This window comes from Phalangium opilio, unplaced genomic scaffold (genome assembly GCF_054372755.1).
Source record: "Phalangium opilio isolate 3A_F unplaced genomic scaffold, DU_Popi_V2 ptg000056l_1, whole genome shotgun sequence".
In the NCBI taxonomy this organism is placed as follows: domain Eukaryota; kingdom Metazoa; phylum Arthropoda; class Arachnida; order Opiliones; family Phalangiidae; genus Phalangium; species Phalangium opilio.
Window position 1 is genome coordinate 575311 of NW_028324175.1, and position 15040 is coordinate 590350.

The 15040-nt window shown below is 37.0% G+C and overlaps 1 protein-coding gene across 1 annotated transcript; it reads left to right on the top strand.

The window, feature by feature from the left end:
- The first annotated feature begins 10113 nt into the window (after positions 1–10113).
- On the top strand, positions 10114–10927 carry LOC149667646 (poly [ADP-ribose] polymerase 1-like). The gene is made up of 2 exons (XM_089841280.1): positions 10114–10516; positions 10580–10927. The coding sequence occupies exons 1-2, from the start codon at positions 10421–10423 to the stop codon at positions 10907–10909; spliced, it is 426 nt and encodes a 141-aa protein (XP_089697406.1). The 5' UTR covers positions 10114–10420; the 3' UTR covers positions 10910–10927.
- The last annotated feature ends 4113 nt before the right edge of the window (positions 10928–15040 follow it).

Below are 15040 nucleotides of genomic sequence, written 5' to 3' on the forward strand. Positions count from 1 at the left end.
AAAATTAGGAATTATTGGAGTTTTACAGGAAGTAAATTATACATTGGAGAGTAGACTAGAACTTTTATGCATATTTATAAAAATATTATCATTATTTAATCTACTTTGGACTAGTAGGTAATAGTGTAGCAATTAATTTATTTACCATGAAACTTTTATAGTTAATTACCTTACATTTTTCGTTTAATTATCTTAAATCTCAGGTACGTTTTAGCACGAAACTTTAAGATTTAAATTCCCTGACATTTTCAGGTTTTGTCTGACTTTTATTACGATTTTCCAGGACATGTTTAGGCCCAATTATCATTAACCTAAATAACTAAACAATCGCCTTTTTGAATATTGAACGTAAAACATTGCGAAGCGATCTCCGCCATTTTGGTTTCTGGTCAAACGTGATCTCGCTGAAACGGAATTTAAAGGGAGGGTGAAGTAGAAAATCAAGTGATTTTTATCGATTCTTCTACTAATTATAAGACCAATAGATGCAAATCGTGTGTTGTAAGCCTGGGGGTTTTCAGATTTTCATATTTTACGGTGAGATTTCGGGATTTTACGTTAAGATTTCGGGATTTCTAGATTTTAATGTGGGATTTCGGGATTTCAGGTGAAGATTTCGGGATTTTTAAATTTTAAGGTAGGAATTTCGGGATTCTCAGATTTTGAGGTAGGGATTTTGGGATTTTCTGATTTTCACGTGTGATTTTGGGATTTCGAGATTTTAAGGGTAAGATTTCGGGATTTCGAGATTTTCGAGAGAGATTTTAATAGATTTCAAACGAACTGTACGGGATTTTGACAAACGTCCGACCCCTCGGGTAAAAACGAGCTGTTCCGAGACGGCGGCGCGTCTTACAATGACCCAGTCGCTCACTCCCGGTTTCCTCCCGGATTGATCCCAACCGCTCCGAGTCTAGAGACGGAGCGCCTGAAGACGTCACAAAACCGCTCTGAAAAAACTTTGGTCTTTCATTTGGTCCTCCGAGCTAGAGCGATGACGTATTACGTAAATTTGGAGCGATCTCGGAGCGCTCTCAGGCGACCCAAATAACGGTATACTATAAAATAATAAGTCCCGGCTCCTTTTCCAACCCCCCACCCATTAAGGGGGATTGTAGACTATCACGCGCGCACCGGACGCTATTTTAGGCCTTCTTATAAAAATTCCTTCTTACAACTACTATTTAATTTTAATGTCTTGAGTTTGGGGGCCCCAAAATGGTTACCGCTTGGGGCCTCCACTTGACTTGAGCCGCCACTGTGGTGTAACCAAGAACCTTATACGCATACGCGAGCTTTATAAAAAATATATCTTGAAATTGTATTGAGCAGCTAGGCTCGTGGTATGGTAGATAGAGCCGTTGCCTTTCGCGCGGCAGAACCATGGGTCTCAGGTCGATTCCACACGAGGAAATATTTTTTTTTTAAGTTTTATTTATATTAAGGATGTTTTGAGACGAAATTCATCTTAAAATAACGACGAAAAACTTTAACAAAAGTAAATTTATTATTAATACAGGCCAAAGCGCGCTATCTCAGGGAAGGCAGTCAAGGTGTATTTGGGCACCACGCATAGATGTCGCTTTTCAAAACCTCAAATCTCAAAAATCCCCGCGAGTTTTTAAAACCAGCACAAATTTGAGATTGAGGAATTAGCTTAGATGATTGAATATCACGAATTACTAGAATCTTATTGAAGTGTTTGCACTTCTAAATGGGAATAAAATAAGAGTCATATTTTAAAAATATAAATAAAATAGCGTCGCGTATTAAAAATATAAATAAATTAGCATCTTTATTTAAAAATAGTACTAAAATAGTGTCACATTTCAAAAATACAAATAAAATAGTTTCACATTTTAAAAATATAAATAAAATAGTTTCACATTTTAAAAATATAAATAAAATAGTTTCATATTTTAAAAATATAAAATTTTAAAAATTAAAGGAATAAAATAGAGTCATATTTTAAAAATAGGAATAAAATAGAATCATATTTTAAAAATAGAAGTAAAATGGAGCCATATTTTAAAAATAGGAGTAAAATAGAGTCATATCTTAAAAATAGGAATAAAATAGAGTCATATTTTAAAAATAGGAATATAATAGAGTCATATTTTAAAAATAGGAATAAAATAGAGTCATATTTTAAAAATAGGAATAAAATAGAGTCATATTTTAAAAATAGGAATAAAATAGAGTCATATTTTAAAAATAGGAATAAAGTAGAGTCCCATTTTAAAAATAGGAATAAAATTGTTCACATTTTAAAAATAGGAATATTACTGTTTTAATGTGGCACTATATTAATACTAGTTTTAAAATGTTTTAAAATAATCTGAATCAGTTTTGTTTGACTTAAGTAAAAAATTAATGTTCTGTTTTAACATTCCTGTTTTGAAAATGAGATAAAAACCTAGGCATTCGGCGAATTAAAAGGTACCGAGAAAATTCTCGGGGGAGTGCGCTCAGGCGTGTATTAATAATGTTGGCGAGGCTTGAATACTGGGCGCGTGGTATATCGGTTAGAGATATTGAGTTTTGCACGGCAGAACCATGGGTCGCAAGTTCGATTCCACACGAAATATTTTTTTTTTACGCTTTATTTTAATTAAAGATGTTTCGGGACGAAATTCATCTTAAGATAGTAAGGAAAAAGTTTGAAAATTATAACTTAAGTGAATTTATTGAATGATTGCGCTCTTAAGGAATTCGCAACGAGGGGCTACTCACTCACTTCTATTATTGTGCTTCACTATTAGAATAATAATAGAAGTAAATAAATTGACGTTAGAATTACGGGTAATCGTTTTAACATAGTTACGGCTATTCACGTAAATTTTCTATACGCCTTTTAAGTTCGGTACGCTGTGGCTACTATTATGAGTCCATCCCTGGGCCATTTTTTGATAGTAATAATAGTAATTCGACAGTTGCCGTGCAAAAGTATTCTGTGCCCAGCCGGGCTCATCTTGTTATTAACAAAATTTTCGTGGCACGCTCCATGTCTCGCGCCACAATTATCACGTCGCGCGCGAGTTTTATCAAATCTCGTGATAAATTTCATTCGACACAAAACGCGCCACGAGAATTTTGTTAATAAAAAGGCAGGGCGTTACGCGATTGGTCGGAGAACCTTCTTTAAAATTATCCTTAAAATCTGCACCTGATTTGAATTTTAAAATCATTCGGAAATATTTCCTGAATGTTCCACTATGCAGACTGGTCTTATAAAAAATTGATAAAAAATTCACGTGATTTTCTACTTCACCCTCCCTTTAAATGTCACCTCTTTTAAAGAGTAATCAAAAATTTTATATTGTTTTTAAACCAACATAACCAAAATTTACGAATTATAGGATAAATAGGATTATCTCGGAATTATAGGTATTTATAGTTATTATGGGTACTCTGGGAGCCGGGCTTATAGGAAAAAAGGATATTTTTTCCGGAATTATAGGATTTTATAGGAGATAATGTGGTTTTATAGGAAACTATCAGGGATAGATTTAATTTTAAAAGTAGGAATGGAGAACGGTTAGTATTTACTTCAGTCCGACTCAAAGCCCAGTATAGAGGCCCTCCTTCCAACACGTAACAAAAAGTTTAAATTATCTTATTGGCTCACTTAAACTACGTTTTGATGACGTTGCTGATGGGGTCGGCGAAAAATAAGAAATTCCTTTTTTACCTCTGGCGCTATGACCAGCCTCTTCTTTCGTGCCCCTCCGTCCATTGGAACGGGGTCCGGGACGCGCGTCCACGTTACTCTGTTCTCCATTCCTACTTCTAAAATTAAATCTATCCCTTCTCATATATAATACAATTTTGGGGCTAAAGTATGTAATACAATCTCAACAAAAAATTAAATGAATTTTTCTTCGAAAATTCAGAGGAACTTAATTAAAATCTAACACATAAAAAATCCTAAGCGAGCTCCGCAATTTCGGTTTCAATTCAAATATGATCTCGATAAAAACAGCAAAATTTGAGACTAAACTATACGAAAACTTAAAAATATAGGATATTAAAGGACCTTTCATGAAACTATACCATAATGGTTCATAAATATAGGATTTTATAGGAATTATAGGACCGCTGGGCTTACTGTAGTATAGTTGGATGGGAATCAAATAGGATTATAACATACTCAAAGGACATCCCCGTATCTCTAGTAGAACGAGAGTTATGAACCTCCAAAGTTGGGTGTAATGCTATTCCTATGGAGGGGGTTGTTTGTTTACGTTTTGCTTAATTACTCGGCCCCTGTTTGTCGTAGGCCTAAGCTCTTAGTATGGTTGGATGGGGGACAAATTGGACTATAACATACTCAAAGAGCATCTCCGTATCTCAGAGTTATGAGCCTCCAAAGTATAGCGTAATGTTAATCCTATGGAGGGTATGTTCACGGACATTTCGCTTAATTACTCGGCCCCTGTTTGACGCAATTTTCCCTGAATTTTATTTGAAATTCGTAATTTCCCTGAGGTTTTTGTCAACTATTTATTTCATTGATTTTCCCTGTTTTCCAGTTTTGTATGAACCTTGTTAAGGTATTACTAAAATAAATCGTACAAATAACAAGATGGCCCCGGCCATATTAAGCTTTGCGCGCCCTCTATTGGCTAGAACTGGTGTGATTCCGGCAAATATTTTTGGCGGTATTCTCTTTTTCTTTATCAAATATCCTTTCGATTATGAACAAAATCAACTTAGTATGACTTTGGTTTAATATAATCATTGACCTTAAAATAAATTCTTTATCGGTCACCTTTGGCCTTACATTTTAACGTCGCGCTATCGCCTCTCCTTACTGTCTCAATCCTAAATTTCTCCTCGAATCTGGCGGGCACTGTAAAGATAAATGGGATCCCAAATGATCAATAATGATTTCTTAGATTTTAATTAGAAATTACGTAATTAAAATTAAATTAGGCTTATTATAAAGATAATCACTAATTAGTTTCGCGCCCCGTTTAAAATTGAGTGTCATGGCAATGGCGATTTTAAATCGTACCGGTAAGCTGCAAATTAACATTTTGTTTAATAGTTTGAAATGAGTTAGTGGCGACGCAAGTGTACGTTCCTTCGTCGCTTTTTTTAATCGAATTTAAAACCATTTTTTGTTGGTTTAGCGTTGATTTTTCGTTTAGGTTACCATCGTTTTTATCTGAAATATTATTTAAAAATGTCTGTTAAATTTGCGTACAGTTTTAGTTAGATTTCAATTAACAATACGCCTGCCTACCTTTTTGCCATTGTATTATAGGCTCGGGGTAACCACTAGCAGACTAGCTTCGCAAGTTAGAGAGGCATTACTTCCAGCTAACACAGTCTGGTCTTTTAGCTTCGATAACCATTTGCGTGGCGCTGAAAAAAAATAAAAAGAGATGACGTGATTTAGTTAGGGGTGAAGAACCTTGGATCGATTTGGGGAAAAAATGGTTTTAAGCTTCAAAAATTTGAGGCAAATGTGTTTTTGCGAAATTTGATTAAAAAACGTTGCGTGTTTAAAATTTGAGTTAAACCCTGGTTAAACGAAGGAAAACGCGTATTGCGAATTGTTAGAATTTCCTTCGTAATCAAAACAACAAGGCCAACTTCAATCTGGTCTCGGAAACTTTAATGTTTTTGGATTGCATTTGCGGGAGTACGACGGGTGGGTTGGGTCTCTTGGGACTTTACATCAACGAACGTAACGTCAAACTGGTCAATCAAACGCTGGAAACGTTAACCGAGTATTCTCAAGGACCTTGTCACGAAAATCAGAATTGTATCGCCATGCACGAAAGCAACGGAATGGTTAGAACGAATGGTTAGTTGAAAAGCTGAAGAAAAGCTTTTCTAAGGAGGTGGAAAAATATAACCAAATGAGCGCATGCGCTTATGCAAAGAATGGAAGGGGGATGGAAACACCCGGAATTAGATTATGGAGAGTTTTTTTTATTATTCGTATTCTTCTTTTCGCCTCTGAAAATTATTAAATATGTTGTTTAATGCATGCGCCTAAACAGTATTATGAGATTTAGAATGACCCATAGACATTATAACACTATTAAGAACCTAGACAAACTATTGCGAGGGGGGTCTCGCGACTTTCTGTTACGAAAATTTACATCCCACCCCTTCACGTGTGTGATAGGGTTTTTGATACGTGGAACCCCTATCGGCAAGCGAAGGAGCTATTCAATTTGAACAAAAATAAATACCGTAATGTTTCATCTTGCAAATGTTTTAATTCTCTGTTAATAAACATCTCTTTATTTTACAAACACTTTTCATTCCATTATTTAATACGGAAATTAATAAAAATTAATTAAATATAAAACGTCCCCGGCGGGATTCGAACCCGCATTGTCTCCCTCCCAAGTACTGACCGCGCTCGAAGCTGCTTAACTTTTTAGTTTACCTCGCCGCATGTAGATGGCGCTACAAGCAACTCACCCTATCACAGTTCACACACGCGAAACAGGGCTTTAGTAATATTTTAGTTTACCTCGCCGCATGTAGATGGCGCTAAAAGCAACTCACCCTATCACACACGCGAAGGAGTGCTTCCATTGAACCCGAATCAAAGCTGAAAATTCAACTGTTCTTCTTGTATCTCTATGGTGGTGGCGCGCGGTCATGTTTTCTTTTTTCTCCCGCTCCTAATTTGATTTTCAAACTCCGAAATTTTAAGGCCAAGGCTTAGGCCTTTAGCCAACCTGTTTCGAGAGGTATGTCATTTACGCAAACAAACTCGACTAGATAAACGTTATAGCCCCTCAATTTAGGTCTTTAATTAATGAATTTAATTGAAATTTGTTAAGGGCCTTTGTAGAAATTATCGTATCTCTGATTTGGGATGTTAGTCCAAAAGCCAACATTTAGGGGTTAATTTTCTAACGTATTTCTTTGACGGTGGCAGCAAAGTGGAGAGAATAAATATCGGTATCCGGTACGCGAGTACCAGAAGGTAATAACACGATGAGTAGTAATTGCACCGCGTAATAATTGACCGTAGTGTAATTTTAATTGTGGGAGAGCTAGGCGCGTTACGTTGATATCAGTATTCCGGACTGAAACAAAATACCGAGTCGAATTGAAACGTACGTCCTTAATTGAATTTAAATTGCTTGAATTGAAGCGCGTTAATTGAGCTTTTACTACTCGATAATTGGAAATAATTGATGCGCTCTTTTAGATTAAACTTAATAAAAAAAACTAAAACTCTATTTAAAAAAGTAACTGAATTGATTTAAGTTGGTAAAGACTTTAACAGTAATTGAGTCTTACCTCGTCCGAAAATTCGAAATTGAGAACCGCATAAAAATTGTATCAATTGAACGGGAATTGTAAAAATTGTGTTTTATAAATTGAAAAGGAGAACCTTTTATAAGTTTTTAAGAGAGGGGCACGCTCGATTTTTTAAAGCTTTGACCAATAATGTGCGAGCTTTTTGGGGTTTTTCCTGGATATTTCCGAGCCTGCCTCTCCCTGTTGTCGACGAAATTCTAGAAGCGTGCTTTTTTACAATAACCTTTTTTTCATCACAGTTTAAAATTTTCCATTCTTTACTATTGAAAAGATTGGTAAAAAATACTTTTGTAGGATCTTGTTTTGAGTTCTTGGGGTTTTTCTTAATTTTAGACTTATTTTTTAGTAGCATGTTCTTTTTTTAAGGCCTATTTTTAACTTTAAACGTAATTTTAATTTAAAATTTTTGAATGTTAGGTGTAATTTTAATTTTAGGCTTAACTTTAATTTCTAGATTTTAGAATTTTAGAGACGCTTTTGTGTATTATTCAACAGAGAGAATAAATATCGCTACAACCAGAAGTGAGATGAGACTTGAAGTACTGAGCTAACCAAATTCTTCACTTGGCGAAAGTGAATCTTCTTGATAACACACCAACGGTTGGCCCTCTGGTAGCGGTTTCTGAATTTTCCCTCAAAAACGTGAGACGCTGGCGGTGGTTCTAGATTCAAGCACCAGCGTCCGTGTTCCGCGACTTTAGGTTGAGGGGAAATGCGTAGGAAATGTTTTGAAACTCGACTAATTTTTTCCCTCTAGTGATGGAAGCGACATGAAATCCTCAATTTTGTTCACTAGTGCCAGGATCTACTACCAATGCTTGAGCTCTTTACTTCTAGTCTCATCTTACTTCTGCTGCAACTAAGACCCGTACATAACGTTTTGGTTTTTAAATACATTATTAACGAGAAAAGTAAACCAAATAATCAAGCTGTGCTAACTTATTCAAACCTCTTTGTATGATTTAGAGATGGATCTAGGTCTACCGTGGTGTACCGAATATGCCAAAAGTGGCAGGTCATTATGCAAAAGCTGTAGAAGGCGCATAGCTAAGGATGAGCTAAGAATGGGGGCAATTATTCAGTCGTCACGTTTTGATTAAAAGGTAAAATATCAAAATTGAGCATCTGATGACGCGAGTGACATTAATTTCCTATTGTGGAAACAGATTCCAAATTGGTACCATTTTCGGTGCTTTTTCTCAAAGTTTATAGTGTCAACTGAGGCTGACATCTCACACTTTGAGGCTTTACGTTAGGAAGATCAAGAGAAAATATAGAGTGAAATTCCGAGTGGGTCTCAAGCAGCACCTGCTGCTTCAAGCAATACCCCATCTAAAGGAACGAAGAGAAAAAGCTCTTCCATTGAAATTCAAGACTTCTTAACTGAATATTCCAAAAGTAATCGGTCATCTTGTAAAGGTTGTGGAGAAAAAATCGCAATGGATCAAGTTCGCATTTCAAAACTTGACAGGAGTGCAAAATCTATAAAAATTGGTCCATATCCAGCGTGGTATCACCTTGATTGCTTTGTACAAGCGAGAGAAACTCTGAATTTTTTTGAAGATGGATCTAAAATACGAGGATTTAAGACACTCTGTGTTGAAGATCAAAAGGCCATCAAAGAAAAGATAAAGAAAATTGAAGTGACTCCACCAAATAAGATAAAGAAAGAGGAATTCCTTGATCGGGGCGAGAAGAAAATTGTTAAGGAACAGTCCCAGTTAATTTATGAACATCGTGACGAGCTTAAAAAAATCTTAAAAAAAAAGAAATGGTGGAACTATTAAAATATAACGACCAAAAATTCCTTCAGGAAACAGCGAAATTCTAGATAGACTTTCCGATATCATGACGTTTGGATCTCTTGAACCTTGCACAGAATGTGACGGTGGACAATTTGTTTTCCCAAAAGATGGTTATCACTGTACTGGAAATGCAAGCGAATGGAGCAAATGTACAAATGTAATGAAACTACCTAGAGGAAAGCCTTTCCAGATTCCAGATCACCTAAAAGAGGAATATGTATTCTTAAACAGCTACGAATACATAGAGAAACACCGTTACTTTCCTACAAACGCACCTACTACAAGTACACCAGAAAATTTGCCATCAACCTCGGGTGTCAAGAGAAAGCCACAACCATTGGACCATACTAAAATAAAGTTAGTTAGTAATCTTCATAGTTGCGATGATTCTCTAAAGAAAAGCATATCGAGATTAAGAGGCAAAGTTGTCTCTCAAATTGACAAAACTACAGCTTGTTTTATAAGTACCAAGGAAGATGTTGAGAAAAATATCAAGGAAATTCGTGAAGCTAAGGAACACGATGTTCACGTTGTATCTGAGGACTTTATAAGTGGTGTGCAATATGGAGGTTTAGTTTCTATGATCCAACAATACAGCATGGCCAGTTGGGGTGGAAATCATGAAGACAGAATTAATTCATACGCTGCTGAAAAAATACTCAGAAGTGCGGCTGTAGGAAAAAGTGACTTAACATTCTCATCTGGAAAGAGCACGAAAGTTAAACTGATAGTGAAAGGCAGCGTAGCTGTTGAACCAGATTCAAATCTTGAAGCCACCACACACGTGTTTGAAAACGAAGAAGGAGCTGTCAACGCTGTTCTCGGAAAAGTCGATATTACTCAAGGATCTAATTCATTTTACAAGCTTCAACTTCTAAAGTCAGACGATGGAAACGATTACTATGTGTTTCGGAGCTGGGGACATGTTGGAACTATTATTAGTGGAAAGATGAAGGAACACTTTGATACTAAGTATAAAGCTGTTGCCGTATTCAAAAGGCTTTACGAAAAAAAACAGGATTGAAGTGGAGATCGGTTACAAGTTAGTTAAAGAGGAAGGTGGAACGACCAAAGATCCAATAGATCAACACTATGAACAATTGAAAACTGAAATTGAAGTATTAGATAGAGATTCCGAAGAATTCGAGACATTATTAACATACGTAAACAACACGGGCGCTGATTTTCACAGTGATTGTGAACTTGAAGTAGATCAAATATTTAAAATTGCACGTCAGGGATAACGCGAACGCTACCGAGAATTCCAAAAATTCCCTAATAGAAAGCTACTATGGCATGGTTCCAGAACCCCAAACATGATGGGCATTTTGTCTCAAGGCCTTCGTATTGCTCCAAAAGAAGCTCCATCTACTGGTTACAACTTTGGAAAAGGAGTGTACTTTGCAGATATGGTACTACACATAGCCTTTTAATAAAATTATAGGTTGCTAACTTCAAATATTTGATTATTTTAGGTCTCTGAAAGTGCCAAATACTGTTACGCCAGTCGAGAGAACAACACCGGGTTGTTGCTCCTCTGCGAAGTAGCTTTAGGAAATATGCTTGAGCTATCTGACAAGCAATTTATTGAAAAATTACCTAGAAATATGCATAGTACGAAGGGAATTGGACAAACCTTTCCAGATCCTAAGAAAAGCATTTTCATAAATGGTGTGGAGATCCCATTAGGACCCCCAGTTCAAGGTAAAATTAACTCCAGCTTACTCCACAACCAGTTCATTGTCTATGATGTGGCGCAAATAAATATTCAGTACCTTGTAAAAATGAAGTTCTGTTGGACCTAATAAAACAATAGGTTATTTAATTAATGCAAAACGTTTATTTACGAACATAATAAATTTAATAATACTGTTAAAGGGCAGACTCGGGGCTCCCACCAGGTCCCTAAAAGTCCCTATTTTCCTACAAGGTCATTAATCTACCCTAAAATTGGTATTCGGTCCTTAAATCACCCTATTTTTATAAACCTCAGAAAAAGTATAAGGGTGACCTGAAAATGTCTTGTCTGAGATTTTAGCAGAGCCCCAAATTTGCAGAGCTCGCTCCGGTTATTTATGACTTACTTAATGTTAAACTTAAACGAATTAATTGGCTAATTTTTATGACAATAACAACTCGTGAAAAAATTATTCGACTGAATTTAGACTGGTTTTCATATATAATCGTCATGTACGTTATTGCAAATGGTCAGAGAAATTTGTTCAAGTTAGTCAGGGAAAACCAGGAAAAGTGAGGGAATTTCATTCCAAACATTTTGTACGAACCCTGTAAAGGCCCATATTCTAGTTCAGTGGATTTTTTTAAAAACAATAAACATGATACGAAAATAGTTACTTCTAATCAGAAAACCTTCCTTATACATTAGAGCCAGTTTCAAGTCTTACCTACCGCTCCCTTAGAATAAGAATATAAACAAAAGAAAGTCAGAAATAATATCCTCTTTTGTCGAAAAAATAGAAAAGACCAGAAGTGAGATGAGACTAGAAGTGAAGGGCTCTAGCATTGATAGTAGATCCTGGCACTAGTGAACAAATTTGAGGATTTTATGCCGCTTCCCACGCGCTAAAACTAGAGAGAAAAAAATTGGTCGAGTTCCAAAAACATTTCCTATCCCCTTCCCCTCAACCTAAAGCGGCCGAACACGGACGCGGTTCCTTGAATCTAGTTCGGCCGTCTACCACCGCGAGCGTCTCACGTTTTGGAGGGAAAATTCAGAAACCGCAACTAGAGGGCCAACCGTTCTTGTGTTATCATGAATATTCACTTTCGCCGAGTGAAGAATTTGGTTAGCTCAATATTTCTGGTCTCATCTCACTTCTGAAAAGACTAATAGCATCTCTCTCGAGATGATGTCCTTATGGTAATAGGTTCCTAACTGTTTGTGATATTTTCACAGAATAGATATCATTTTGTTTTACCAGTGGTCCCTTTTTGGTTCCTACTTTTAAAATTTAGGTCCCTATTTTACCCTATTTTTATCGTGAAAAGTCCCTTTTTCCCCTATTTATTTTTGAGATTTTTGTGGGAGCCATGCAGACTGGATTTTGGGTAGAATATACCTTAAGTTCTTAGTAGTACGTGATTACAATCAGATGTCCATATCCCCCTCTCAGTATTTTCAATGAGTATATAAAAAAATTGATGTTTCCCTTACTAGCGCACACATTTCGCGCTGTTGAACTTTCGAACAGTGGAAAATTGACGTCCGCGTCGGGTTGTAGGCCTACAAGTTTTGAGGCAGGTTTATGTCGAAAGTGGAAATGTTTTCAGTGAAAAAGGTTTAATGTTACGCTTATCATTTCACCCTTTTTGAAGAATTTTTTCTGCATTGCGAAGTAATCTGTTTTTATTTAATAAACAAAAGGGTTCGTACGGAACCTGGAAAATCTGGATAAGTCGGCGATATGGAAAATAAGGGAATAAATCAGGGATATAAAATATTTTCCTCAAAAGTCAGGGATATGTCAGGGATTTCGTTTGGTATATCAAACCATGCTTCGAGCAATGCTAAATATGAGCCAGGTGTGGAAAGTGGGCTTTGGTAAATACCTTAAAATGGTCAGGGATATTCCGAAAATATGTTTAGGGATAACCTGCAAAAGTCGGGGATTTTCAATGTAAAAATATCGTACGAACTCTCTACTAGCAGAAGTATATGAACCGAAGTTACGTAAGAAAGTTAAGACTCTAAAAACTGTCCAACACATTTGACATAACGCGGGGCTTTAGAAAAGCAGAACCTTTCATCCCCCCTCGTCCTTGGCAGAATTATTGCAGAGGATTCTGGGACCAAAGACTATAAGTGACTGTGCCATTTAAGCCCGACTATATAGTCTTTGTTCCGGTATTTCAGTTGTTTTGAAAAAGTCGTCTGCTTGATCAAATTGAGCTTGACGTCCAAGGCTTAGGCTTAGTACCTGTTGTTTACTTCAACTTGCCGTTTCGGAACTGTATACCGATGGTTTCTGATTCAAATCGATCCCTAATTAAACGCAACTTCAATTATGGCCAAAAACTTAAAGGAGAAACTGAATATTTATCTAATATTAAACGACCCTTCGTTATTTCAAGATTCCAAAATTACAAAAACATTTTGGTAGGATTTTACATTACCTAACTAACCTAACCAACACTTGATTCTGATTAATTAAATTCGAAAAAAATAGTGAAAAAATTGTAAACCCGCCGCAATCTGGTCGATTTTTGAAAATTTGCAAATTGCATGTACTTACCACCATTAAGACCGCTACGCGCCTAAACGCATTCTGAAGACTGCCCTCAATCTTGAAAAACTACTCGGGGGGTAAATATAATAACAAGGACTCGCGACGGAAATATAGCTATGAAATTTTAAACACCCGCTGTATGATGTACATGCAAGCTCCAATTTTAAAAATAAACAACGATATTTTGCTAAATTGCGTAGATTATTTCGGAAGTAAATGAAGGTAAGCAATAATATTTTGGAAAAGGCGTAATATTATTTGGGAAGTAAATGAAGATAAACCACAATATTTTGGAAAAGGCATGATATTGTTTGTTAAGTTAGTGAAGATACATAGCAATATTTTTGAAAAGGCGGCCAATTATTGGGAAGCAAATGATGGTGAAGAACAATATTTTAAAAAGGCTTCAATATGTTGGAAGGAATTGTACTTTAAAAATTATACACTATTAACTGCAAAACTGTTTATACCGATGGCTAGCAAGTAAAGTGTGGCACTTAGCGTTACCCGAGAAACACCACTTGGAGGTGGCCACACGTCGTTTCTCATGAGGAGTTTTGATAAGGCAGGCCCCCTTGCCTACTGCCGGTAAAATCCAACCGGGAGTTTTGATAAGGCAGGTCCCCTTGCCTACTGCCGTTATAACCCAACCGGGGAGTTTTGATAAAACAGGTCCCTTGCCTACTGCCGCTATAATCCAACCGGGGAGTTTTGATAAGGCAGGTCCCCTTTCCTACTTCCGCTATAACCCAACCGGGGAGTTTTGATAAGGCAGGTCCCCTTGCCTACTGCCGCTATAACCCAACCGGGGAGTTTTGATAAAACAGGTCCCTTGCCTACTGCCGCTATAATCCAACCGGGGAGTTTTGATAAGGCAGGTCCCCTTGCCTACTGCCGCTATAACCCAACCGGGGAGTTTTGATAAGGCAGGTCCCTTGCCTACTGCCGCTATAATCCAACCGAGGAGTTTTGATAAAGCAGGCCCCCTTGCCTACTGCCAAAAACTCAGAAAACGTTGCCTTATTCGTCAGTGAATTCGGCAGTGTTTTCTTCGTTTTGGCCAGCAATTAAAAATGCTGGGTCTGTCTCGGGATCGAGAGTAGCCAGCTCTTCCTCCGAGACCCCGATTTCAATTAATTCAATGCCTTTTTTGCCCGGTCCAGGGTAGCAAGACTTTACGTCTTCCAAGAACCGAGCAAAATTGATTCCAGGAGGAAGCCAGTTTCCATCCTTGTCCTTGAAAAATAGGCATCGGTACCAATAAGAGGCCAAATAGCTACTTAATGATCTGTCTGATCTGTAGGACTTAATGGCATCCTTCACGTGTCTATTTCGGTTCTCGATGTTGTTCGTATGGGTGCGAGAATCTTCCGAGTTGACAAACTCGTACTTATGAAGCACGGTAAGGTGCTTCCGAAAGCCCATTAACGTACAATTCATGTACATAGGGGCTCCGTCAGACACGATGATGGACCCAGGGGTAATATATTTTGCCATTTGCGTCCAAAGAACAGCACGGGACTTATTTTTTACTTTCAAAAATAGGCCATCTTTTGTATCCCGGCAATAAATTCCAAAGATACAAATGGTTTCCCCGGTTTCGTCCACCTCCACAAACAGTCCTGGTCCTCCAATCTGGACTTTGTCGGCCCTATTAGAAATGACAATCTCCGTTACCTCACGACACAT

Coding starts and splice junctions, on each gene's coding strand:
- LOC149667646 (XM_089841280.1), top strand. CDS start 10,421: ATGATGGGCATTTTGTCTCAAGGCCTTCGTATTGCTCCAAAAGAAGCT. Junction 10,517..10,579: donor GAGTGTACTTTGCAGATATG/GTACTACACATA, acceptor TGATTATTTTAG/GTCTCTGAAAGTGCCAAATA.